Here is a 26,841-nt window from a genome sequence, read left to right on the forward strand (position 1 = left end):
TTCTCTCTAAGTACACAAAATCTTAGAACTGCCAAGTATGACACAGAAATAGCTATGACACAGTTTTTGCTTTGTGATGCCAGCATCAGAAATTTGCTTTGTCATCCCATGGCCCACTCATTCCAGGATTTGAGTCTCAAAGTGCTGCCATTTATCCAAAATTAAACATTACAAACACACTGTTCTAAGAATAGCAAGACCCATTTAACACAAAACGCAGACAAGGCAGACATACCAACCTTATTATGCTGGGCTGTCATTTGTTTGCTTTGTAGTACAGGTCTTATTTGGAGATAATGATCCCAACTAGCTGACAACTCCTGTACTCAGAGCGAAAAGCCAACAGATAGCTGACTTAACCGCTAGTGCATTATTCAAGCTGATCTCCTGACAGTATATTGATAAAGTGCTCCTTAATTATTAATTCTTTAACATACTGTTACAATGTTCTGTGACTGGGGTCAGCCCCGAAGTCACTGAATAGTGAAACTTTTTATATTTCATTTTGGTACATGTAGTATTACTATTTTTTGCACTTTTCCACCAGTTTTCATCGGGTTTATTACAACAGCCTTATACGTTTTGCAGGAGATACAAAGCATAGCACTTAAAAAAGGAAACAGCAGGTGCCAGATAGTAGTCATCCGTAACAGAAAAAAGCACCAGCTGTTTTCACAAAAGATTTTTGTACATGTGCTGTCTTCACACTGAAGAAAAGAATGTTGCAGGATTTAGTGTCAGATTACACCATTGTGAAACATTCATCGTAAAAATATATTTTTAGGGTGAGGTCATAAGGGTTTATTACCCCCTTTTCTGCTCAAAGCACGGGTCCATCTTTGTCCTCCTAAGTGCTTAGTAAAAGATCATGCTCTGGAATATCTGGTGGCAATCCACATTGCATGAATAATTTAATTTATTTTATATTTTAGGGATCACTTCCCTCAGAGAAGCAGTGATGATTTGAAGGCTGACATACTGCACTCCACATTTTCCACTGGTAAGTAAATCAGTGTCACTCTAACCTGTATCTTATTTCTGCACACTAATAACTTTGTTATAGAACTGTCTGCTTACTCTGGTGAAGCAGGTGCTCTCCAGCAGAGAGAGCTAGCATTTAAAAGCATGCACTTGTGAAGATTTGTTATATTTAGACCTTTTGGTTGTTTCATTTAGACAGAATTGTAAATATTTTAAATATTTAGCCATTATTTCCTACTTCACACACATAAATCCAGAAATATGCATCCTTTGTGTTACATAGAGGAAGCAGGTCACAAATTAAAGTATCATTCTTTCACAAAGGCTTGGCCCTGATATTAAAGGAACTTCCGTGCCCAATAGACTTCCGTGTGTTGTAAGGATCTGTCACATTAAGATAGTACTCAGCAATTTCCTTGATTTATTGTTCCATCAGTAGTGTTAAGGTCACAGCCTGATTGAAGGGATACTGTATGGAAATAAGTGTGCTCTGGTTCCTGACTGACTGTCCTTGACCCTTTTTCCTGTGTAAAGTTTATCTTATGTAGCACACAGATAAATGTACATGGGCTTTAGGGAAACATCCACCCAAGTCGAGAACAGGCTTTGTATTGCAAGATTGTATTTTTATGGGGGAAAAAACAATCTAGTAAAGCTTGCTTGGTTTTGACAGTCTTATCAAACCAAATTAAATGTCTCATTCAAGGCTGTGTGAAATACTTTAAACACATTTTTTAAATCTCCTTTGCATTAGGTTTTTTGTCCTTCCTTGCAAATTAAAAAAAAAAAAAAAAAAAGGAAAACAGCAAAAAAGAACCTCAAGGACCTCGTTAACTATTAACGGCAGGGAATAATGTCATCTTGCAGCAGGCAAAACTTTTAGATCCGAGAGAATGTGAATTCAGTTTGGAAATAAGAGAGAAATTCAGTAAAAACGTAAAACTGACGAACCTCAAATATGAGCTATGTTTTTGAAGTTGCAATTATGGTTATTTTTTTATCTTCTATAAAGGATGGAGGGAGATTAGATGACATGAATAGCACTAGTGGGTTTGTCACCTGGTCACCTTTCACATTCTTCATCTAGGGCATGCTTGCTTGTGATACACATTATCAGCAAAAAGAAAAAGAAAGAAAATATCTCTTGAATTAACAAATGTTTGGAAAATGCCCTACTAATTCCCTCAACGGAAATACACTGAGTTAATCCTGAATACGAAGGGGGAGATGAGTGAGCTTGTAGGGGCCACCCAGCTGTGCCCAGTTGGGCAGAAAATGCCATGACTGGGACTGTCAGAAGGTGGTATTCAAACAAGGCAAATAAAATGCCGTCTTGTAGCACTGCAGTTATTTCAAGGACCCAAAGAGCTTCAAAGTGAGGCATAGATACATTAGATGGAAGCAGCGGCTACAATTTAATAGTCTGGAGTTTTATTCAGAGTTGAAAATAGCTCTGACGCAAGTGTGGTGAGTTGAGATACAGAAGCAGAGATGCATAGTGTTGAATGCCGGTCTTGTTATTGGCCTTTGAGCATCTACACATGCAGAGTGATTCATGTGGAACAATCTCAGGCAAAGGGAAAAACACTGCTGTGGCAGCTGCAACATCCCGTCTTCTAATATATATATATATTGTTTGGAGTTCTAAAGGGTTTTCCCTGAAATAAAACCTTTGTTCTTATTATTGTTTTTGTCTTTTCCTCTTATTATTTATTATTATTATTATTTATTATTATTATTAGCATTATTATTATTAGTAGTATTATTAGTCTTTATGCAATCAATTATGTGCTCATAATTGATTCCACAAACCTACACTTTGTACAAAGGTGCATGTAGAATGTAACATTTTTGTAGGAAAGGTTCTCATTAATGCTTCCATTTACTCACTCAGGCTCATTGCCCCCTAGTGCCTTTAAGGTGATATGACATTGTCTGTACATCACATTTCACTTCACTTGCCTCGTCTTTCACTTGTAAAATTTTGTAAGACTTATTTTTGTATTTAAAGGTATCTACAGCTGTAGCTTTGTGTTAGTGTTAATTAATTTGATGAATGGCTTGAAATGCTGAATTGTTAATAGTTGAACCGAAACTTGGATAAAAATGTCTCATTGGGCCTTTGAGGTCTATTCTTCGGTAGCTATTTTAAAATCAGTATGGGATATTTATACCCTGTTGTTTGCAAGTCGTATCGACAAGATGCAGTAAATGTGTCCAAAGTGAATTTGGCCAGAGTTCAGCCGTGGTACTCTGGCATGAGCTGCAATTTCAGAGAAGCCTTAGCAGATTCCAATAGTCCATTAAAGTCCAAAATCCTTTCTAAAAACACATTTAGTGGGAGGGCAGTTGTCGTTTTGACCACAGGCATTCATCCTAATGATCGTTTGTTGCATCAAAGAAGAGATCTAAAGTCTAGGTTGGTGTTGTTTTTTGATCGCCTTAATGACAGCCTTTGGATCTTGTTGGGAATAAATCATATTGAGCTACATCATACCGAATGGTCGCAGAACCACCTGCCTGTAATAGTGTGAAAGGTCACAGCTTTCAGCTGGCATTCCAGACACTTCAACCTGATATCTAGACAGTAAATAATACCTTTTCCTCAATTTACCCCGATTGGCTCTGCTGGCTCCTGCAGACCTCATCAAGAGTCCACAGAAACACACTTGAGAAGTTATTATGGCTCTGTTTGGACTTGTCCATATCATTTTACAAAGCTATTCGTACATGAACAGAAGATTTGTGTACTTAACTTTGCCCTCACGTATGTGTAAATCCCCAAAATTGTTAGTGGTATGAGATAAATATTATCCTAAGATAGTGGTAAAACTATTCTTAACCATTTGCCTCTCTCTATCTGGTCCCTGTGACGCAAAGTTGAGAAAAAGATAAGAGGAGTCATGGTGAATTTTATCATTTATCCAATTAAATGGATTTATTATCCATTGTGTTTGTTTGAATACATCTTCTGCAGTGCCTGTGTGTCCATGAGTTAGCGTGTAGAGAGCTGTAATGCTACTCAGCTTAGTCGGCCTATTGATGCCATGTAACAAGCCAGTGACTGATGTGATAACTGAAGTGTTAATGCCATGGGATGAGTGACCATTTATATTGTGTCATATGGCTTAACGGTCCTATGCCTGTGCCATATCAACAAACGCAGAAACAAAGGCTGTTCCAAATGACTTTTAAGAATTTGAGATGATTTTATTGTGTTCTGGCCACTGGCAGATAAAATTTTTGAAAACTTGACATATTTTCAAGAGTTCATTTTTACTCCCCACATTCTGGACGTGAGGTTCTCATGATAAGCTGAACTGCAAATATGCTGGGGAGTCTGACCTGATGTCCAAGAATTAAGCACAACAGAGAGAACTACAAATCGCTACCTGAAAGCTTTAGAGACAGGTCTGAGAGTGATTTACATCAGGAGAGTATCAGTGTTTAAAAGCTGAATATACAGTATAGTAGCACACACAGGTAAGTTCAGAAAAGTACATATGCATACGAAAAAGCCTTGCCTTCTTTAAGTCTAGTTAACAACTCGTTGCTTTCCCGTTAACATGGGAACAAGAGGTGATTTTTATTGTACACAACTTTGTGCAGTTTAGATACATTAGATACATTGAATGCCGCTGAACCACGGTCTAATCCATGCAGTTGCAGTACATGAACAGTTTCCCAGGCGAGTGCAGTAGGCCGTGTCACCAGCAGGACACCCTGAATACATTTCTTTCGCTGACATTTGCAGCTGCAACTCTGATTGCAAAATTCCACTGAAATTAATGTTTTCTGGATATCAGCCAAACCCTGACCCTGAAGAATTGATTGACATTCAATTTGGATGGAGTTATAGTGATGGTTTGATAGCTTTGGTCTGAAAAATTTTTTTTTGATTTCAACAGTAACAGTCTTGCAAACCCACAACACAGTCGCCTTGCCCTTTTGATGTCCAGCTGCTTTCTCCTTCAGGCTTTCTTTTGACAACAGTGCTCATAACCATAAAGATGAGGGTATTTTTCCAAGGAGAGAGCTTTGTAAACTGCATCCCTTTTTGTGTTTGAGAATGATATTGTTACAGTTGCTTGCCAACATTGCAGATCAGCGGCATCAAATTGTGAATTGCCACATGGACTTAGCGGCTTAAAAATGCAATAGTGTTGTGGAGGGGATCTGGAGTCTGGAGTCTGACCCCGGCGTAATTGCATGCCAGCACAAAGGATTTAGCCACTAATGCTTTGAAAGAGCACAGGAAAAAAGAGGGTATGCTGACACATCACAGATGGTCCTCAGCCACTCACTCTCTTCCTTGTCATGTTAGTCAGCTGTTGTCTGTCCCAGGGCTTGTAAATCACACCCACCCTGCTAACTTGGCTAAGCTCCATACCAGCCCCCACCCATGGACTTGTTTTTAAACATGTGTCGATCTAATGGGTGAAATCTGCTATCATCCCTAAAATCTTGCAGCACAATTCATTGACATCTTATCGTGACGCGACTGACCTTAATAGGTTAATAGAATTTTACTCTATTTTCATTAGTTTGTGCATGTTCCAAATTCTAAATCAGCTAGAGTTCATTCAGGGTCCTTATTGTATTATTACTAGTGTTATGAACCCAAATTCCCTTTGAGGGGCCATGTTCTTTGGTTGGATCAGACGGTCAGAGTGGTACACAGGGGGCCTGAGGGCGATCTGCCAGACTAGCTGCTTTGATACTTCCTCTCCCACCACCAGGCAAAGGGCCTCACTATGACCCCTGTTAGATAACATGTCTTTGCTGGAGAGGCACAGAAAAAATATTGTAGCTGTGTTTAAATAAAAACCCATGGGAGCTTTTACCTAGCACTATTTTTTTTGACAATCTGGTAGCGATGACTTTGAGTTTACAAATTAGTGTCCAGTGATATAAAATGCTCACGAGGCTTTATTATTGTCTAGATGAACGAGGAAGAGACTCTCCAGATCTACAAGATGCAAACATCCTCTCTGGTCAGCCCCTACAAAGGTAAAAGAGAGCTTAAACTGTACGAATACAATTTCTCAGTTGATATGGCACAAGATCAAGTAAAATACTGATGTGTGTGTTTTTGCTCTGTCACAGAAGAAGTGCTTTCCGATACACTCCTGGTATCTTGGAAAAGAGCAATGGTCTCGACAGCGAACAAGAGGAAAATGTGGATGATAGCCCCGTGAGCCCTGTGCCTCCTTACTTAGCAAAGACCAGCAGTTCTGAGTGGAACAGCTCAGACGACCTTGCTGGACCCTTCTCTGAACAAGAAGAGACTGGCAACGTTGCCCACATAGACCCTTTCATGCACAACCACCCCCCTCCTATACCCCCCAAGACCTTTGGTAGCAGTCACACTGACCCATCTGGCGTCCACTCCCAACCGTTAGAGGTGCCAACACGGTCGAATCCCCGCAACGAACCCAAATATGGCTCGTCCCCCCTCTCGCACACCACCCTCCGTCGTTGGATCGACACACCTGCCGAATACAGGCTTTCATCCGGCGCCAGTTCCAAGTCGGGGTCATCGGACCAGGACAGGAACGATCTGTCGGCCAGTGAGAGCGATGAGAGGTTGCCCGGACACGATGATGGTACAGACTCGCCGGTTCTGACAGATATGGTTCTTCCCACCACTTACTTTTCTGTGGATAACTGTATGACAGACAGTTACCGGGCCAAATACCATAAGAGGCCTGCCTTGTACATGAAAGCAGAGGACCCCGTGTCATCAGGAGAGAGTGATGCTGAAGGCAGAGGGCTCCCTTTGCCCGATCCCCAGCTGCAGCAGCCTCCCAGAAGCCGATCAGAATCAGGTATCCAACAGTATAGCATACTAGTTTTAATACTATAAATACTGTTTGTGTGACTTTTTGGCCCTTTTGTGAATGCTTGCATTGATTCAGTCTTTGGCTTTTGTCTTGCAGGCTATTCTACCACTAAGACCACTGCAAAGTGGAATCCAGTTACTCCAAAAGGACTTGATGAGCATGGTTTCCTATGATTTGAGCAAAAGCATCAATAGACCTTGACTGGATGCCAAAAGGAAGTGTTATGCACTATGACCGCTGCACAGTTTGACTCCTTCTAACTGGGATATGTATTTGCTTTTGAAGTCATAACAGAAAGTTGGACAGGAATTGAATGCCAAAGAGATTGTAAAAAGAATGAAAGGTGTCCTTAATAGCTTATCTGGCTGTTTTGGTATGAATTACTAAAAGCTTTGTATGAATAGTGAATTTGCACAGTAGATAGCACAGTAGAAAGGTACAGAAAAAGAAACATGCCTAAAACATTTTGCTGGATCATGTTCGGGCTTTTGGAGCTCAAAAGCAAAGGGTTAGGTTAGTAAAGAATGTGTAACAAAATGTCACTTTACCACACAAGAGCTTACAAGATTTATTTTACATGAAGAAATAACCAATGTCTTGCAGTTGTAGGTCTCACACCCTATGGAACGCTTTAATTTGTTTAACTACTCCCATTTCAGTGTTATGGGGTGTCTTCCCCAATTCTGTCTGAAATTGACATTTCCTTTCAGTGGATTTTGAAGAACATATTGTTCCAGTAATATGCAGTACATTTGTTTGGTAAATTTTGGAAAGTAATTCTACATATTGGACGCGTGTTCGGCACGACTTCAAAATGGATCCCAAGGATCCTTGTGAATATGAGGCTCGAGGACACCCACACTGGTTTTTGGCCAATAAGACCTCAGGCATGTAAAGGGGAGACAGGTTACAACTTGGATTCTTGTTGGTACGTTGTGTTTAAAGACCTCTGCAAATAACCAGCAAAGGTTTTTCTTCTGTCTCATCATCTGTCAAACTTTTTACCAGAGGAGGTCAAATGTACCAAATAACTCTTGACTACCAGTTGGGGTGTCCAGAGGCTAAAAGATGATGGGTAAATGTGTGAAATTGATATCTTATTGAGTAGAACATTATGTGGCACGAGGCATGTTCCTATCTTCTCAAACGCAAACCCATCATCTGCACATATTTACTGTGTTTTATATGTCTTTGTACTGTATTTCTGGTTGATCATTTCTCTTTTCACACTCCTTACAGTTATATCCTTACATTTTTTTTATCTTAAGCAAAATCAACAAATTTCTGAGTTTTCTGTCTCACTTCTTAAAGTAGCTCCTATTAGCAGCAAGTCTGTACTGGTAGGACATGGACATGTCATGATTTAAAAGCCTCATTTAGGAATAGACAGGGCTTGCTTTTTTTTTTTTTTTTATTGAGGGGCATTATTAATAACGTAAACCTTGGTAGTGGACTATTTTTGTTTCAAGATGTTTTATATATGCAGCAGACTAATGCACAGTGCCTTTTGTATTTTTCTATGTCAAGACAAGATTAAATTGGAGCCATGATTTGTACAATTCTTTGATTTTAAAGAATTTTTGTAACATTTAATTTTATTTTTATTGATTAACAGTTGTTAAATAAACAATTTTATTTAATCATATGTGTCTCAAGCAATGTGATATTCAAGAGCGCAAAGTTTAGAGTACAACAAAGCTGACCTTGGAACTTTATGGTCTATGATCAATATGCTAATTTTTAAATTATTATCTTGATGAATGAGCCCTGATGATAAACAATATTGTTTATTAAACAAATAGGTCCTTCTGAAACAAAAATGCAGCTCACTGTAGTCAACAAATGCTGGGAAATACGGTGTTTTGCTGCCATCTGCTGTCATGTATCCTGAATGCATCGTACTGGCTATCCAACTAAAAATCCACAGGCTCTAAATTATGCAGTTTTTTTTGCTATACATACATAGTTGGAAGAAAAGTCAGAACACAAGAGACTTGTACCACCTCTGACTACACTGAAATGTGGTTTTAAAAGCCTAAAGGTTGTTTGCTGTCACATGCCTTTTGGTAAGTTAAGTTTTGATGTATCGTGATATTTTGAACACTTCACTTGACTTTTGTATTTTCAGTCAGTTCTCTTAATCATGTGAGTCCTGTGCTTTTTTTTTTTCTGTATAAATTCTACATAAACCACAATGACCTGTTATGCTAGAGACTGCCTTGCTATAACAGTTGGAGATGATGGCCACCTTTATGAGTGTGGACGCTTTTTCCCTTCTCTGTAGTAGGACTTCATCATTTTCAAATCGGACCGTACCGACATGTTTATGAATTGCATCCAGAGAGTAGCTGCACATCGAGTTGTGTGACACAAAGATTCAGATATATAATATATAATATAATATATAATATTCAAGATATTTTGACTTTGAGGAACCTTGTACTATTTAGGCATTCCAAAGTAATGGAGATGGTCAGTGTTGGGTTGTTTGGTTCTCCTTTTTAATGATTTAGGGCTCTCCCATGATGTGTATTATTTACTCAACAAAACAAAATGGACGTCTTTTCCTCAACCTCAAGAGGGAAGCAGAGGCCTTTGCAGACAAAATAAAAGGTGCTACTTGAGCTACAAATCTGTATGGATATACACCACAGTTCTAACATCATTTCATTATTAAGACCTCACTGAAACTTTCTCTACATCTGATGATTTAATGCACCGTTCTATATTTAGGTAGGCGTTCATCATAGAATTTCAGTGCGCAAAAGTAGTCCCTGTGTTTCCATCGTCAAGATCAAATCCGGGTGTGAGAAATATTTTAAGCATAAATTTCCCTTTTGTACAACTTTGTCATTTTCTAGGAAATTGACTTCAACGTGTCTTCATCTTTCAGAAGTAACAATGAAGATGATTCACCACAGGTATTTCATCGACGGTGTTGGAAATATCCAAATAAGCTTCCTCAAACACACATGCATACGTGGAAATATGGTGAAACAAAACGGGCATAAAAAACAGCATAATCGACTTAGAAGGAAAGGTGAAGAAAGAATTTTCACCTTCACTCATCTGCATCAAAATAAACTATTAGTTGCCTCTTGTAGGAAGACAACTCACAAAAACAACAACAAAGAGAGGATAAGGTTTTTTTTTTTTTTTTTTTGAAATGCCAACCCCAGACCAGAAAAGAATTTGTCCGAAGTTCAGTGGAAGAGGAAAAGGGAAAATGTAAAACCATTCCCTGTATTCAGATTCAATGTTTCTGCCATTCACTACTCTGCTCCTCACTGCACGGCACGTCTATCACAGTTTTAGTATCCCTAAATCGTAGCCGTCTTCTGGTGTGTGTGTGTGTGTGTGTGTGTGTGTGGGCTCCTCCGCTGCAGCGGCAGCCCTACTTCATTAGGGACCATCAGCTGAGCTCAGTGCTCTACTGTCAAGAGTCAAACTTCGGTTTCCTCGTTCCTCCTCCTTTTGCACTCTCTCTCTCGCAAACAGTCCCTCAAGCTCACTCACATCCTTCATCCTCATACGAGTTCTCGCTCTGTCAACTCACCTCGATCTTTCCCTTCTTGCAAAATTCCCCCCTGCCCTCGCTCTGCACCATCTCCTCTCCTCATATGCCTTTTTAGTTGACTTCCTATTTTCTTTTCAGCCCCCCCCCCCCCAGTATTCCCTCTTTACATCAGCATAACCCTTGTGTTTCAGATTATACTTACACGGTAGATGGTCTTGTACATTAAATACTATTTCCAATGTGTTCTCTTAAGTACATTTCCTCTAAATGAAGGATTCCAAAAAATATCAAATTATAGGAATATTTTTTTCTGCTTCATGCTACACCTGTTTAAATGCTGTCAGAAAAATCTTACATACGATTTTATTCCGAATAAACCAACTGACAATGTGGTTTGGAGTGTGGGGAACGTGGGGGATCACCATGGCCTATCCTGGATTTGACTGGGTTGAAGTAAGTTGAAGCGAATTCACCGGCAGCCATTCGGTAAGAAGTCGATTCCTCTCCCACTGCCGCTGAGAAGTTCGCTTGCCGTGCGGTGGGTTCGACTTTTCACGACTCGTCCGACAGGCCACTTTATTAACATCAGACGCCTGAAAGGCGCTAGCCATCAGAATCGGGACTGCGTATCCACTGCAACGTAAAGTTGCTATATAGGTTGCTGCCGAGTTACCAACGGTCATTAAGAAACTGTTTTTGTGGCAAGTTTTATTTTCCGAATGGGACCGAATTTTGTTTTGTTTTTGTTTTTTGTTTTTATGCCATCAAATCTGTCGTGGTGGGAATTTACGAGGAGTCCCTGAACGCAGCGTCGAAAACGCACCTGAGAGGCGCCACCGTCCCTCGGATTTGACACACCTGGCGTTTGCGACGCTGTGTAGCGTCAATACAACGACCAAAAAAAAAAAACGGGCTTTGGAACGTGTTGTTTTTGCTTTTCTAACATTATCAAAACAAAAAAAGAGGTCTAGCATGATTAAACCTCTCCCCGATGCTTCTGAATGTCTTTTTAATAAAATACTCTTTGGCCCTAAAAAGACGATTCAACCAGTTTGGATCAACAACATGGAAGACACCGTCCTAAGGATGTCTGAAAGCAGCACTTGGTGAGTCAACATTCGGCAGGCTGTTTTTTGTCTGCCTCGCCCCTGAGACGAACCCCCTTTTAATTAAACAATAAACAAACAAACAAACAAACAAACAAACAAAAACCAAGGAACAGTTCAGTTTCGGTAAAGCTAGACCTGCTTCCGAGAACCACGAGCTGGAACCGCTATAGCTAGCTCTCGCTGCCGGTTGTATTCAAATAGTTTGAAATATCTCAAACGAAATTAAATAATGCCTTAAGAGTTATACAGAAATCTGCTCCAGTTAAGGGACTGTTCTTCTTCCAGTAAATGAGAGAGAGTTGAAGTGAAACAAACGACAAGTAAACTATGGGCATTAAGGTACATCCTTTTTAAAAATTCATAAGTGCTCATAACTTTCATAGAGTTTATGCTAGCATGGTGGGCTCGCCAGAGCCCAGGACCTGCCACCTTGTGGGCTCAGTGCCACTTTTGCAGATAAAATTTTCTTCTGCTACGCTTGCTGTTTTCAAGGTAAGTGATCCTGATGTGAGCCGCATAGCACACTTTATGTGTGGACTTATTCGTTGCTGGCCTGGGGAACAAACACCCAGCCTACCCGGTTTAGTCGGTAGGCAACATTTACTGTAGCTCAAACTGAAGCAGTCCAGTGTAATAGTTTTACAATAAATCCCTCCTTCAAGACGGTTATAATGTTCAGTTTTCTCTGAAACAGTTTTAGCGAGGTGTTCATTCAACGGCAGGGTCATTTTTGGAGGATGTAGCTCGTGGTACTGTTGAACTGTATTGTATTATACAAGGAGGTGTTCTTATTATTTAGCCTTCTCTTATTGATATAATATATCAATACACCGAGTGAACACAATAATAGAAAACACCATTCACCTCTTGTCGACATTGTATGGAATTGCACCGCGTCTAAAATCAGTTTTGTGTGATCGATCCAGACACACTTCAGGTGTTTTTTTTTTTTTTTTGGAAGCAGCATCTAGTGTCCATCAGAGGAACTATACCTGCGGGCACCTCCACGGGCTTTTGGTGCCGGTGGTTGCTGCTCAAGTAAAATTAGACAGCGGTACAAATGTGTTTTTAAAAGTTTGGAACTGTATGTTGGCCTGGTGCTTATGCAATGCTGGTGCAGTGGCATTTGTTCTCCCGTGTCAAAAATTTGAAGCTCGACGCCTACTGTGTGGATAAAGTGTGTTTGTTGCTGCAGTATTTCTTTCACTTGGTGTCTCTGTTTTGTTGCTGTAGGCGACGACAACAACATTTGGAAAATAAAGATTTTTTTTTTTTTTTTTTGAGCTTTAAGCTGCAAGTTTATGATTTTATTGCTTACTAGATGATCTGCTGTGAGGGAAAGGGTTTCACTGTGTCCCAGATAAGGGGATTGAGAGTGATAAATTTTTATATAAACCATTTTAGTTTGTGTTATTTATTTGATGTTTTTTTTTTTTTTTCTTTATGGAAGCTCATATTGAACTTGAAGAGTACTAAGATCAACATCTTTTCAGATTTTCAAGTTTAAATAAAAATTTCAGGTGAGAGTGTACTTCTGCTCTGTTTTTCACGTGTTCTTCTCCTTTTCCCACGTTTCTTCTTCTTGCAGTTTTTTTTTCAGATTTTCCTATTTTGTCTGTATTTCTTCTTTAGTAAACCACCACATGCCCAGTTGTGCGCATGTCCGTATGCACACACAGCCCACGGAGTTCTGTTCTTGTTGTCATTTTGACAAGCAGTAGGAACAGGATTATGGGTAGAGGCCCTCTTACTTGGGGCAGAAGAAAGTGTGAAATCTGATTGCTTCGGAAGATTTAAAAAATAGGACCCTGTGAGGTCGGTGGAATCCTAAACATGAGCAGGCTGAACAAGTATAGCAGCAGGGTGTAGCCTGTTCCGGGGATTTGCCAAATTTTCAGACTTGAGAGGGTGGCTTAAGAGAAGACAGGGAAAAGCAGCTGCACGGTGCCTAGGTGGTACTGTTTTTTTTTGCCAGCATCTCTTTTGCAAGTTTGGTTTTGTTTATTCAATACAGTTAACTTGCTAAAGAATGATTTTGTGATATCAAGATATCTTGGTTCGAAATACTGAATCTAGATATCACAAAATATAGTGTGGTAGGCTTTTTAGACAGTCTGACACTGTGCTGGTGTTTTAAAAGAAGAAAATGCCAATATTTTCTCTAATTCAGCTCTAGTATCACAAGATTTTTGAGGTTAAACATTTGACACATGGAATATCTCCTGTGACATTATCATAATTCATCACTAGGGGGCATTAAAGCATTGTGTTTTTGTTCTGATCCGGCCTGAGGCTGTTTGGCATAGCCCACTTGCCAGTTTTCCACCGCTTCCACTTATAAACCTCCTACACTTGCCTGCATGAAACCAAATCACTATAATGACTGCATGGTGCAGAGAAATAGTAGCACAAGACTGAAATGGAAGAGCTGTCTTCGGGGAAATGAAAAACTAAGCAGCAAGGTTTTTGTTTTTGTGGCAGCGGTGGAGTGGAGGTGGCGTGCCACACCAGCAGGGCGCTCATTGAGATTAGTGACATAACGCCAATTTAACGTTTCATTGACAGGCTTTAGAAAGGTTAAAGTGACAGAAGTGGTATGGCTTTGATGGCTTCAGCCACGCATTTTATCGCAGCATCGTATGAAATTTCTTATGTATACTCCACTTGCTGTCTGCCCTCCCATCTTTGTCTGTTCTGTCTTCGCCTTCTCTTTATAATTCAAGTTTTGTGTTTCCTGATATTTTCTCCTCTGCTCTATGTAAAATTCTCCCCGAGGATGGTCTCCTGTGACGACATGATCCTGCTCTGTTTGTTGGTGTTTGTTTTTTGTTGCCTTCTCCAGACATGCTGTTTGTTTCTCTGCACCTGCAACAAACCTCTATCGGCTTTCCTCACTTGCAACAAATCAATATCATGCAAGAAGGAAGCTTAGACTCTATAATACGCCGAAAGCTATTATGAGGATTAGAATGATGGAAAAATGTACAGCACAAGAATGAGGCAACACTGAACTTGGAATGTGTCTTTCTTTAATAAGTGCTTGCTGTTAACTTTTTCTCCCTTTTGACTTTTGAGTGTTTAACTACAATTTGAAAAAATGTAATCCTTTCTTTAGCTGAGAAAACATTTTTTTTTCTTTTGTGCCTTCCCTAATCTTGCTGTATTTCACAGAGGCCACGCTGATTGCATGTTACTGGTTTGACCCCAGCGGATCGTTTTTGAAAACTAATTTAGAAAACTGTTCACATCCTTTTTCAGCTTTGATCGCTAAGACCCGTAAGTTGTTAACTCTAAACTGTAAATATTCATACAAAAATTATGTCAACTGTCATGCCTTTGAATGAAAAAGTTCTGTGTATGTTTGTGTTTATGTTTGGGATTTTGTGTTGAGGTAGACTGTGACACTGACTTTTACTTTGATTGGTTCAGTTAGGTTTCTATAAATATATCTGTGTCAGCAGCTCAGTGTTACAAAGTGAAATGAATGCATTATTTAAGAATTGCTTTCTTGTTGTAGCAGCTTTGATGTCAGCCTTGTTTATACTTCGTATGCCTTTTGGTTCTTTTTTTTTTTCTTTTTTTTTTTTAGGTCAATTTTTGCCATATGATAAAGTTAAAAGTCCTTTTTAAAATATAGGTTTTTTTTGTGTAATGCGTGATTTAAAAAAAAAACAAACAAAAAAAACATTTTATTTTAATTGAATTGCCCCTTATGGAAACCAGGAACACTCAATAAGGATTTGATACATTAATTTCTCAAAAAAAAAAATCCATAAATGTTTAACAAAGAAATATGACCTGGCTTGTTTGCACCAGATAATTGATGGCAACAAAAGCTTTGACATTTAAGATTAGTTGTGGGCCTTACTTACCTTTGAAGGACATTGAAACTGCAGTAGCATGACTCACAACTTTAAAAGCCCCTATATAATATCCGATACCTTAAAGAGCCAGAGATGACCAGAGATTAATTTTCTGCATTGGTAATGTTAAAGTTTTAAATAATTGCCTTTTCATTGTTGGTCTAAATGGCCATATATGGTGGAATACTCACACACTCGTAGTGGGTGGCAACAGCATCCTCAGTTCTTACTGCCTAAGATGATGTGGTAAAAATGGGTTCAAGTAGAGGCTCGCCGGACTCGTTTGCTTGTGCCTTGGAGCAGAAATGGGGCGTAACGCATTGTATCCCTGTACATCTAGGAGCCTTGCTTTTGCTGTCTCCCTGGAAACCATTACTGCGCTTCCGCTTGCATGTGGTGTATCACGGATTCAGGTGGAAACACATGCATCTTGTTGTGCCAGTGAAAACGGGATGGCAAAGTAGAAATGGGGGAGCATTTGCAAATGGCTCTGAAGTCTGCAAGCTTAAAAGTGTTGATAACCATGGATTAGCTCTAGCTTCTCCCTCAAGCAGCTTTAACTGTGTGGTCTCTTTCTCTTCAACCTTCTTTCTTTTTGTCTGTACCGACACTATGCAGGATTGTATGTGTGCACAAAGAACATGTGGTTAATGTATTTGTAAGAATGTTGTTTTTGTAACAATTTGTAAGAATTTTTTTTTTTTTTTTAAATCTATTTTATAATTAATTTGTTGTCTCTATATGTGGTTTTATATGTTCTGAGTGTTTTGAATTGCTGGGCTGTCCTCTACTTTGGAATGATATTAATTAAGAAACTGATATTGGTTTGTTTAACTTGAAGCAGTACAGCAAATGTCTTGTGCAAGAGTTGTACCCTGACTGAATATGAGGTCAACAAGGTAAGCTACCCTTCAGTCCTTTTTAAAGTATGCTCCCTTTTGCTAAGCATGAAATGGCTTTGCAACTTTGTCATTTGTTTGATGCCAAGGAGGAAAAGCAACCTTATCTTTGACGCTTGTTTAAACAGACCCTGGATGCATATACTTTGTAATCTCCATCATCCTCTCCTCATGTATTTGTGTGAACAGCTTTGGTTGCAAGGATCAGTTGACTGACATTGTGCAAGCAAACACAATTAATGCTCTCAAAGACTTTTAGTTTTCGGAGTAGCTGTTTCTGCTCTGTTGTTCCTTTGCATGCTGTAAATTATCAAGCATGATGCTCTGGTGTTCTTAGATGAAGTAAAAAGCATTATTTACACTAGCGCTGGAAATGTTGTCGCTGACACTTCACTTGTTAAGCAGGTGCTAATATAAAGAACTATACAGAACTATATATAAACTACTGTGTAGTGTGATTATACTGGCCAAAATGATGTGATATGATAATTATTTCATTCTACAATGGAGTTAACCCATGCAGTATTTCAGTGGCTTAATACAACAAACGCATACACAACAACAACAACAACAACACACAGAAAAAATCAGTTGTGTTTTATCGCTTGATGTGGAGCCAACAGATAAAAATACAAAATACAAATCAGTAACATACAATTCTACTTACTGAATAACAGTGCCGGGATGGATTGTGCCTATATACTTTGCTTGAATCCTTTTTGGGTCTCCACTGCATGATCAGAGTTGTCCCTTCCCCAATGGCTCAAATCCCATTGCTCATCTCCAAGTGCCTCCAATAAAGAGAGGATACCCTTATAATCACGCACATCATAAACAACTTCATTTTCATTAAGCCTCTTTACACTTCATGGTAAATTTAATTTAGACTATACTATGATTAATGTTCACAGCTCACTATACTTGGGGGGAGCAGTAGGACAACATGCACTGCTCCGAGCACAGTAAAGGAATACACAGAAAAGGAGCCAGTTTAGGGCAGTAATGCATAACATGTAATAGTGATGCAGAAGATAGGTTCGTGATAGTATTGATAAGCGCAGACATTGGATGTTGGATTACAAATTTTTTTTTTTCTGTGAAAGTGATTTTTAGATTTAGAGATTTTTACTTTACTTAACTACGCAAATAATTGTGTATAGATAATGGTTGAAAAGCAAAATAATAAAATGTAAATGTTGAAAATGAGAGTTTCAGTATTTTACTAGATTTCTATTGTGAATTACAATATTAATCAGGTGGTTAACCACCAGCAAGAAGTGGGTTTTGAGAGTGACATATCCGTTGCTAACAGAGGCTAATATAGTATGCATTGATTTAAAGCTTTTAAAGGAATTACTAGCGACTTTTAATCTTTTTTTTTTTTATTTTTTTTTTTATTTATTTTTTTAAATAGGTAAAGGTCCAAATTTTTGAACCCTTTTGAGATCAGGAATTGGCGCACACTGTGTCATTCGTGCAACAAGCTGCTTATGGTGCTGCGCTCATGGCTCTTCTCTTCTTCATCCTACAATGATAATGTATAATAAATGAATAATAAAATATTCTTTGACATTTTAACAGAAACGTGCACACAGACAAGCACTGGCATCTACAGGAACGGATTACAACCCCCACCGCTGTCATCAAATTAATTCATTTTGAATTTCACAAATATGACCTGTGATTGCTGGTTGTCAGTGGGGGTGGGGTGGAGGTGGGGTGGGGGTGCGGTGGTTGGGGGGTGGGCACTCGGCAGCTGATACATGAAATGATTGGGAGAGTGCAGCATGTTCTCATTATCTTGTCCCTTGCATTGTAATTATCACTCCTGCTCTTTCTGCACCACTGCTCCCATCTCTCCTCGCCATTGTAATCGTGATTGACTGGTGCGGTGGCCAAAACAGCGGAGTCTGAAAAGGCATCAGACACACATCTCATAACCGCCCTGCCATTTGATCTTCTCCTCCTCCTCCTTCACACTGACTGCTCCTCCATCTCTCCATCCCTGTTTTTTTTTTTTAAAGGTTGAAACGAAGTGGCAGCCAGATGATAAGAAAACATGCTCATAGAAGAGTACAGATTTGCAGACATGCCAAAAGAATGTTATTCATTGTTTTTGTATGTTTGAATATAATTACAGTTTATATTCGACCCATGCCTGAATTGATAATGCATGCATTCAGTAGTGCTAAGGGCTGTATTAAGGTCTGTGAATTTTAAATTATAAATACACACAGTTCCACTTGGTAGCCATTCAAGTTAATGGTAGGTGATATATAATTTCTAAACACAAATATGTTGTGGATGCTTTCAGGAGTGTGGACACTGTGCTCAGTTTCCCTCAGGTAAAATTTTTGGCCTTCGATTTCCTTGGTGCTTTCAAATGCCAGACAGTCTTGCGCTGCGACAGGTCTGAATGATACACCTTGTCAGAGAGGGAAGTTCATCAGCAGCCACTGAGAGTGCCATTGATTGAGCTGCCCTTAGCCCCGCCAGGCAATGGATTGGATTTATCCCTCTCTGGATAAGGCTTGTGCTCAGACGTGTACACACATGCACGCATGCACCCACACACAAACACAATTACCGAATTGCACCTTACACATCTGTGTGCATCGTACACAATCATGCATTGCACACGTTGCCCACAATGTTTGTCTACACAACACACTTTGACAACCTGTCTGAAAACTTGCGTGACATTCAGCAGACATTTAGACAGTTGGGATTAAAGGCAGTGATATATTTTCAGCAGCTGTATGGATAGGGAAAAAACAAGACAAGGAGATAGTACTTTGATAGATATCAGGACATTTGTCAGGCATCTGTCTGTGCTTATTTTAGGAGTGAGAGATGAGTATCATCAAATCCATATTTTGAGGAGGAAAAACGGCTCAAAGTTGATGGAAGGATGTCTTTGATGTAGAAGAGTCACAGCAGCTCAACTGTTTCTTGTGTATTTCCTGTGTTTTTGTGGCCAGGCTTTCTGAAACAAATATTAAGCAAATACTCATCGATAAATCGTTTTGGAGAGCCATTTAGGCATTTCAAGTCTCATTATGATGACAAGGGTAAACAGATTGGAAGATGTAAAACACTCAATTAAAGTGGCATTCTACTTGCTTCTCTAAATTTTAAAGAGGAAATGCATCATGAATGTGTCCAACCAAAGATGAGCATAGTTGACGAGAAAACTAATTAGACTAATCTTTTTACCAGGAGGTTTACCTATAATGTTTATAATCGGTGGAGTGTAATATGATTCAGAAAACACTTAGTCGCAATCCATCTTCACCTATGCCTCAAGGCAATGGTGTGCGCGCGTGTGTGTGCGTGTATGTGTGCACGCGTGCGCATTAGCACAGATTTGCAAGGTCTGAATTTGCACACTCATTGTTGATGTAGAAACTGCAGGACCGTACTTGGAAAGCTCCTGTAGACTGCATGTTTATTGATGAGCAGAGCGATATCTGTAGATGTTATAAAGTTAACTTTTGAACAATGGCTGTGTCAAATTAATTCTTGCTTTTGCAAGTGACCTAACACACACGTATTGCTACAACATTGGTGTGTCAGGTAGTGCATTTGAATAAAAAAAATTTCAATAAAGTTTAAATAAACAATAATTTTTGACTTCAGAACAGGTACATGGTGTTTTTAGAATACAGATGGCTGTGGTCAAAGTTGTAGTTATTGGTTCAGAACCATGATGGCCCTTGCTAATGAGTCTGTGTGGCTGAAGCATCTGTCTGGATATCTAATGTAGCTCGCCATGTGGAGAATGTCATCGACCGTCTGGCTTCTAGCCACAGTCAAGTCTACCAGCAGGGTTAACATTATAATTAGTCTACAATCAAAGCATCCTGAGAGGGTCAGCTTACCTTGTGCTGACCACGACCTACCGAAAGTGCCAGTATTTTTTTTCAGTGGGAGTTTTGCTTTTATTATGTTACACTTTAACCACAAGAGACACAAAAACGTGGCAGTGGGTCAGATAGATTTGTCCTGCCTAATTGTATTGGTAATTTAAGAAATTATGCATTGCCTAGTTTCTTGTGGGATGATTGAAGTAGGATAATACATGGTTTTATAAGTGCATTAAAGTGTTATTGAAGTTCTCATGCAATTGTCAATATTTCTAAAGTGTACTATGTAAAATTATTAGGGGTGAAAAGCATTGGTCAAATCATTCTTCCATTTCTTGCTTGGAGTGAGAGCATGAAACTTGCGATTACTACAATTAGAGACTTTCCTCGTACCACATAGCCAGCATACAGACTTCAAACTGTTACAGTCAAGAGCTCTTTGGGCACTTTTTCATTCTGTGGAAATCAGAAAAACTATGCGCAAATACAGGCATGTCGGCATAAAAGCTAATGAAGCACCCACGTACCCACTGTCGCAAGGTAATGAGTGTACTTAGCTCTAAGGGAAAGGACATCTCCAAAGGATTTTCAGTGTGTGCCCACTTCCCCAAGTGCTTAATCATGGTGCTTGATTATGAGCAGCCATTAGAAGCCTGTGAGTCAGCCCCACTCATACACTGCAAGGAATTATGGTGTTCTTGATTGAATTCAACATTCTTTGCCCCTGGTCTGTGAGAGCTTGTCAGAAGATGGCAAAAAGCCTACAAAAGCCTCTCTATTGATGTAACACTTCAAGCAAGCAGACGGGCTTTGTTTGGAGTATGCCTTTTTATTAGATGCAAAGACCCTCCTGAAACTGGCTTGAAACTCAAAATCTGACTCACTCACGTTTAGCCTGCTGAAGATTTTCCACAAGTGGGAGCTGTTCTGTTGTCAGTCCATTTTTATACACGTACCGAGCCATGCCACCTTTAGGAAAGGATAGGACGAAGCAGACGCGATTTGCAAAAGTATGGCTATGTTATAACTAGGTCTGCTACTAACAACCATTTTTCTGTCGATTTAATCTGTTGTTTATTTTATCGATTTAGTCAATTAACCTAACTATTAATTTTCCTCCCAAAAAATCAAATTGACCATTTGATCACAATTATTCAAATGTTTTATGTAATGTGCTTAAAATAATGGCAGAAATAAAATAACTAGATAAAGTACATGTCTGCACAAACACGCACACTGGCACCTTCAGTCAATGTAGAAAAAGCCTAGATTCTAGCCTCAACGTTTTCTCAAACACTTATTCAATGGAAATTCTAAGTTATCAGGCAGATGGCTTTATGGCTTCGAGTATATTTACAAGCTAAAAGGACAAAATATATTAAAAAGCTCTCCCTGCTAATAAATACACAACACAGTGGTTTTGCCTTTTCTGGTGGTCCATCATCCAGAATAACGCCTATGTTCTCTCCTCGTGCTTGTGCATCGCATATGGCAGGCCATTAAAACTTTGCAGTGTACAAACCACCTTTTAGATTTATGATAACTTGAAATACTATCATACTGATGAAGCCTTGAGTCTTTGGAAATTTTTACACTGAACCGAGTGGGACTCTCTTGCAGCCGAGTTGGACTATGCTGCAGTCTCCCTTTTCTAAAACTGTAGCATTGACTGGAGCCAACCAATGAATGACGACGTGACGCAGCAACTACATAGTGATATTGAAGAGAAAAAAATGTTATAAGGAATTGAAGTGTTTTTAGAAAAAATTCAAAAATTTTCAGCATCGACTTCATGGATTACAGTGATTAATCATAAATCTGAGTAGGAAAGTAATAGAAAGTAATACCTTGAGATAATGAGTATTATTACAATTGGTAAATTGAAATGATAATGGAAAATCATTGTTCCCCCTAGTGGATTTTTACAAAGTATTAAATTAGGGATGCAGTGATCCCGCTTCTTCTTTTCTTGTACCATTTCTGATACCTTAATTCAGGATATCAACCAATACTGAGTACTGAGGAGATGTACAATTCTCTCTCTACTCCAAATTTAAAATCTGTATACCTCAATGTGTGAAACTCATTGTAATTATTTTTAGGTAATGTAACATTAGACAAGGGATTGCTGTGGCACTAAAAACAGAGTTGGCAGCCCACTATTACTGAATAAATTTGGCCAAAAGCAGAAACACTAACAGTATGTCAAGATACCCCATACCCTTAATAAGGTCAGTATCAGGGCTGATGCTAATCTTGTGCTTTGGATTGGTACACTCCTAATAATAGAAATACAGTTTGACACCATATGATCAGGCACTTGACCACTGCACAAATTAGTCTGTAATGACTGTAACTGACTTTAGTATCACCCAAGTGTAAAGTGAGAGCATTCAACACCACACATAAAATAACCCATATTTCCTTTTACTGCTTCTTTTCCTTTTGGCCTCTGCATCCTCCCACTCTTTCCCCTTTGTTTTTTAAATTTGGACTAATAAATTCTGGTTAGGACCTTCCTTTTTCCGTCACCCTAGCCCTAGATATCTGTGCCAAGGAATGGTAAGAATCTCTTTTTGCCTTTTTTAATCCATTATCACTGCTGTTTCCTCATGCCATCTTGTGATCTCTGTCACTTTCTCCTTTGTTTCTCTCATTGCGCCACTGTGTCACTGGGCACACCTGCTTCATCCTGCTGTCAATTACAGCAAAGAATTACAGACTGGCACGCAATTAGGGTCCGCCTCACGCACTGGCCCACGCTGGTAATGAGTTTCTTCAGTCATTGATCAAAGTCACAATCGTACTCTAGCCCAGAGTTTCCCAATTAATTTTCCTATTTTTTTTTTTTTTTTTCCTCCTATCCAGAGAGCATCTATGTTGAGCCGCCTGAGACTGTTTCCTTATTTATATGCCAAAGCAGCAGAATTTTCGACCCAAGAAAAAAAGAGATAATCCAATTTCAGTGTTAGGGTATGACTGTTTTTTAAGCAAAGTCTGTGGAGGGCATTAACATTTGCTTGTAAAAAGTTGTTTCCTATAATTTTGAGGTTTGAGCAGAGGGTAGCTAGCATGCTAACTAAGGAGCAAATGAAGTAACTGCCAGACATTGTACAACTGATGTCACACTGATAAAATTCTTCCCCTTTTTAAAAAATTGATTTTCACCCCAACATGTGAGTATTTTAAAAGCACATAAAATGCAGCTAAAAAGGGATATATTTGCCTTTGTTTTGGAGCAAATGTCCATACATTTTACTTATGTTTAGTTTTCTGTATCCAACAAACTCATCAAACTCCTTGGGCTGTTGCTGCAGATCATTTAATAGAGCTCTCCCCTGAGAAGGGACAGCATGTACATCTACTTCTCAATATGCAAGTGTCAAGACTTGAGTAGCGGGGTTCCTGGCAAATAATAGAGGAATGACTTTGCTTGTTTGTTTTTCTGTTAGATGTGAAATGCGCCGAAGCAGGATGGAAATAGCTTATGGGAGGGGTGGAGTGAAAACGATAGTAATGAACAAGTTGAGCGTAGTTGCACGCAGTGTTCAAAGCCACTAGGCACAGGTTTCTGTGAATGACAATCTGCTGTAGGTGGGAACCTCCCAGTCACACTTTCCTGTTTCAAGGAAATTGCCTCAGTAATACTGAGACTGTATGCAGTCGTCGTCGTCGTCTTTGCTGCATTCACTCGAGCAAATATAATGTGCCCTGTCTCTTCTGTTTCAGCTAGGTTATTCTAATTAATCTAAGTAGGTTTTGTGAGAAAATATGTAAAATGTCAAATATTTGAGTTTGAAATGAGGACTCAAATTCAGCGAGATAGCAATCTTGTGGTGAAGACAAGGTAATGAATTAATTTTGGTTCATGGCTCAGTAGTGAGGAGAACTAGGTTGAGTAATGAGAAGAGGAAGCTGTGATAATGGAAATTTAAATGATTAAAGTGTGTGTTGTGTGGGTTGGGGTGGGGACTTGCAAGGGGGTTAGGGTGGTGTTATAGTGTTCAAATTGTAGAAAAAAGCATTTGTTTGTTAGAGGTTATATACTATCATTGTTGGCAGTTGTGCTTGATCCATGCAGTAGAAAAAGTCCTTATTTGAAAAAACTGCCATTTCAAATGTAGCTTTAACACATGGAAATGATAAACTTAAAACATTCAAACAGTTGAAGTCACTAAGATAATCTAAATGTGTAAAAATTGTGTTGTTTGTGCAGAGGCAAAACAATTAAAACACTAAAGTACAAGGAAAGGTGTCAAACAGTGTGACCCTGTCTCCTAGAGGTTATGTTTATATATAACTAAATGGCAACAGCAAATACATTTTGTATGAAATGTAATGGTTGGCTGGATTATGTTCAGAGGCAGCATTTTTTGGGTGAAAAGTGTTACATTTATAAACCGCTAGGGGGTGGTTGGGGTTGATGGAGGGTCTATATAGCAGACGACTTTCACTGATAGTCCTGTCTGTGCTTAGGTTTAGAACTTTGGTTAAGATTAGGAGAAGATTGTAAATATAAGTGTAAATGAACACGTTTTGTCTGATGTCACTGTGAACTTTTTTTCCGTATTAAACCAGACCATAATCTTTCCCTAACCTTAACAAAGTGCTGTGAGTGCACAAAAATAACCATTAAAGCGTTGAATCATATTTTAGTCACTACAATTAACCAATTTGCAACTTGCAAAATAAGTAAATTACCAAAATATCCTCATTACATTAATAGAAAACTTGATATGGTCACAATTGCGTTTCCTACAAAATGTTTTTGCTGTTGCAGTTAAGTTTAATAGAAATATAATTTTTAGAGGACAGTGTTGTACAGTGAAAGAATAGCACACTTTGAACAAAAACAAACTGAAACAGACAATCTTCATATTATAATTCAACACTCAGTTGTTATTTAGGCCACGCATAAGACATTATTCCTGATTGTACACTGTACAAACATTTGTTAGTACAAGCACTGCAAGTGGATCACACGCAACATACCGTGAGGGCCATAAACTTGTCTGTTTCTGCAAGAGTGCACTAAATGTAAGATAATATTTTTTTATATCAGAAGAGACTTAACACTTGTTGACACAACCCTTTCATGCAGACCCACATGAAGGCAGTAAAGTATTTAGATTTCTTAAACATGAAACCAAGACAGTGGAACCATATAAATAATTAATTGCATAAAAATAGCCTTAAATGGAAATGAGACCAAGATGTAGGGTAAGCGTGAGTTAGTTTTTGCCCTTTGTTACTCAAGTATAAATGATTTCTCCTTTGCTAGTATTTAGTGGTCATTAAAAATAGCATGAAAACATTTACATTTTACTACATTTTCAATCCTCAAGAAGCCATTGAAGGCTTTCATATATGAAAAACTCAATAGTTACCATTACCATTGGTGGCTGCCATGACAAAAACCTGTAGCTACAGTATTCAATTTCATCAACAGAGACTCAAGCACATAGATGTCACAGTTTTAGCACAATGCCAAGTTATCTCTGGTAGGTGCACTACCAAATCCTTATTGCAATCACGGCTAAAGAAAATCCCCCACATCACTATTTAAAATAACGCTGAACATGGGTAAAAGTGGTTCACAATATTTACTCATTCCATCTTATATTATCATTATGTCTGTTATCCATGGTGCAGTTTTGCCGATTTTTTTTTTTTTTTTTTTTGCAGAGTATTATTATTTTGTCATATCACCATGTGACTCTGATGAAGGGTTTGGCATACGAATCAAAGCTCCATCGCTGTCTGTAAGGTGGCAGGAAATGTGATTCAGTACACATGCTCATTAAGAAGATGATTTCTGATAGCATTTATTTGCCTTTAAAGTGCTATTCATCACTCAGGTTCCTAAGTAATATGTCCTGACGACACAGTGAGTTATGGCTTATTAAATTAAATGGTTTCAGTGGCACTTGTATAACTGGAAATGATCTCACCCACCTTGCTTCCTCTCTTTTTCTGCTGTGATGTTTGCAGACCACACATGTATACACCGGCATACCACATACACATACATAAACACTTTCAGTACATGCATACACATACAGCACCTCTGTGAAAGTATAGACTGAGAGTAGATATTTCCATAATGGAAAAGTTCATTGCGAAAAAATAACTGTAAAACCAACCAGTGCTCTGTCAAACTATTTTTACTGTGTCAGCACAAATGCGGCAGTCTCTCTTCACTCTGCTAGAAATTTATGGCCATTGATGACTGATTGCATTTCTCCCCCTTACTGTACCCTGAGCCTTTTGAAAGCAACCCAGCAGCACATTAATTTCTCCAAAGTCATCATTTCAAGTGGAGTGACTTGGTGGAAAAATAAAAACTCAGATGAAGAGAGTCTAATTTTAGCAGTTGTTATCAGTCCTGGCCATAACAATGTTCCTAAATCATAATTCAGACACATAAAAATGTCATTTCTGTGTAGGCTCTACATAGTTACAGTATGTGTGATGTCTACTGATTACTTTTCTCATTATTGAATCAACCAATGTCATCTCAAATCAAAAGTTCAGTTATGTCATTATGATTGCAGGAGCAAGAACAATCTAAGTGTCTAAGCATTCTCAAGATCATCAATATGCCACATGCATTTAGTGGAACCACTGAGGTAGATCTAGTGGCTCAAAAGTGTGCCTCTAATTAAAGGTCTAATGTCTCATCTTGTGCATGTCTTTTCCATTTCTTTTCTTGCCATTCCTGTTGAAGGCAAGGAACACTCAAGCAGAGATGGACAAAAAGCTT

The 26,841-nt window shown here is 38.8% G+C and overlaps 1 protein-coding gene and 1 long non-coding RNA gene across 4 annotated transcripts in view; both read left to right on the top strand.

Moving 5' to 3' along the window:
• Window positions 1–8,407, top strand: part of LOC120797462 (inactive ubiquitin carboxyl-terminal hydrolase 53-like) — a 31,753-nt gene extending 23,346 nt beyond the window's left edge. For 2 of the 3 annotated variants that reach the window (XM_040141148.1, XM_040141149.1), the window contains exons 14-17: window positions 933–1,000; window positions 5,925–5,991; window positions 6,088–6,809; window positions 6,921–8,407. In XM_040141148.1, the coding sequence (XP_039997082.1) occupies window positions 933–1,000; window positions 5,925–5,991; window positions 6,088–6,809; window positions 6,921–6,997 (934 nt within the window). In that variant the 3' untranslated portion in view covers window positions 6,998–8,407. The remainder of the gene's footprint in view (window positions 1–932; window positions 1,001–5,924; window positions 5,992–6,087; window positions 6,810–6,920) is intronic. The other variant, XM_040141150.1, reaches the window with a different exon arrangement.
• A 2,810-nt stretch (window positions 8,408–11,217) lies between these two features.
• The window catches only part of LOC120797135, a 136,986-nt gene continuing 121,362 nt past the window's right edge, over window positions 11,218–26,841 (top strand). Inside the window, exon 1 of the long non-coding RNA XR_005708457.1 lies at window positions 11,218–11,447. This is a non-coding gene — a long non-coding RNA (uncharacterized LOC120797135). The remainder of the gene's footprint in view (window positions 11,448–26,841) is intronic.

Source organism: Xiphias gladius, chromosome 12 (genome assembly GCF_016859285.1).
Source record: "Xiphias gladius isolate SHS-SW01 ecotype Sanya breed wild chromosome 12, ASM1685928v1, whole genome shotgun sequence".
NCBI classification, from domain to species: domain Eukaryota; kingdom Metazoa; phylum Chordata; class Actinopteri; order Istiophoriformes; family Xiphiidae; genus Xiphias; species Xiphias gladius.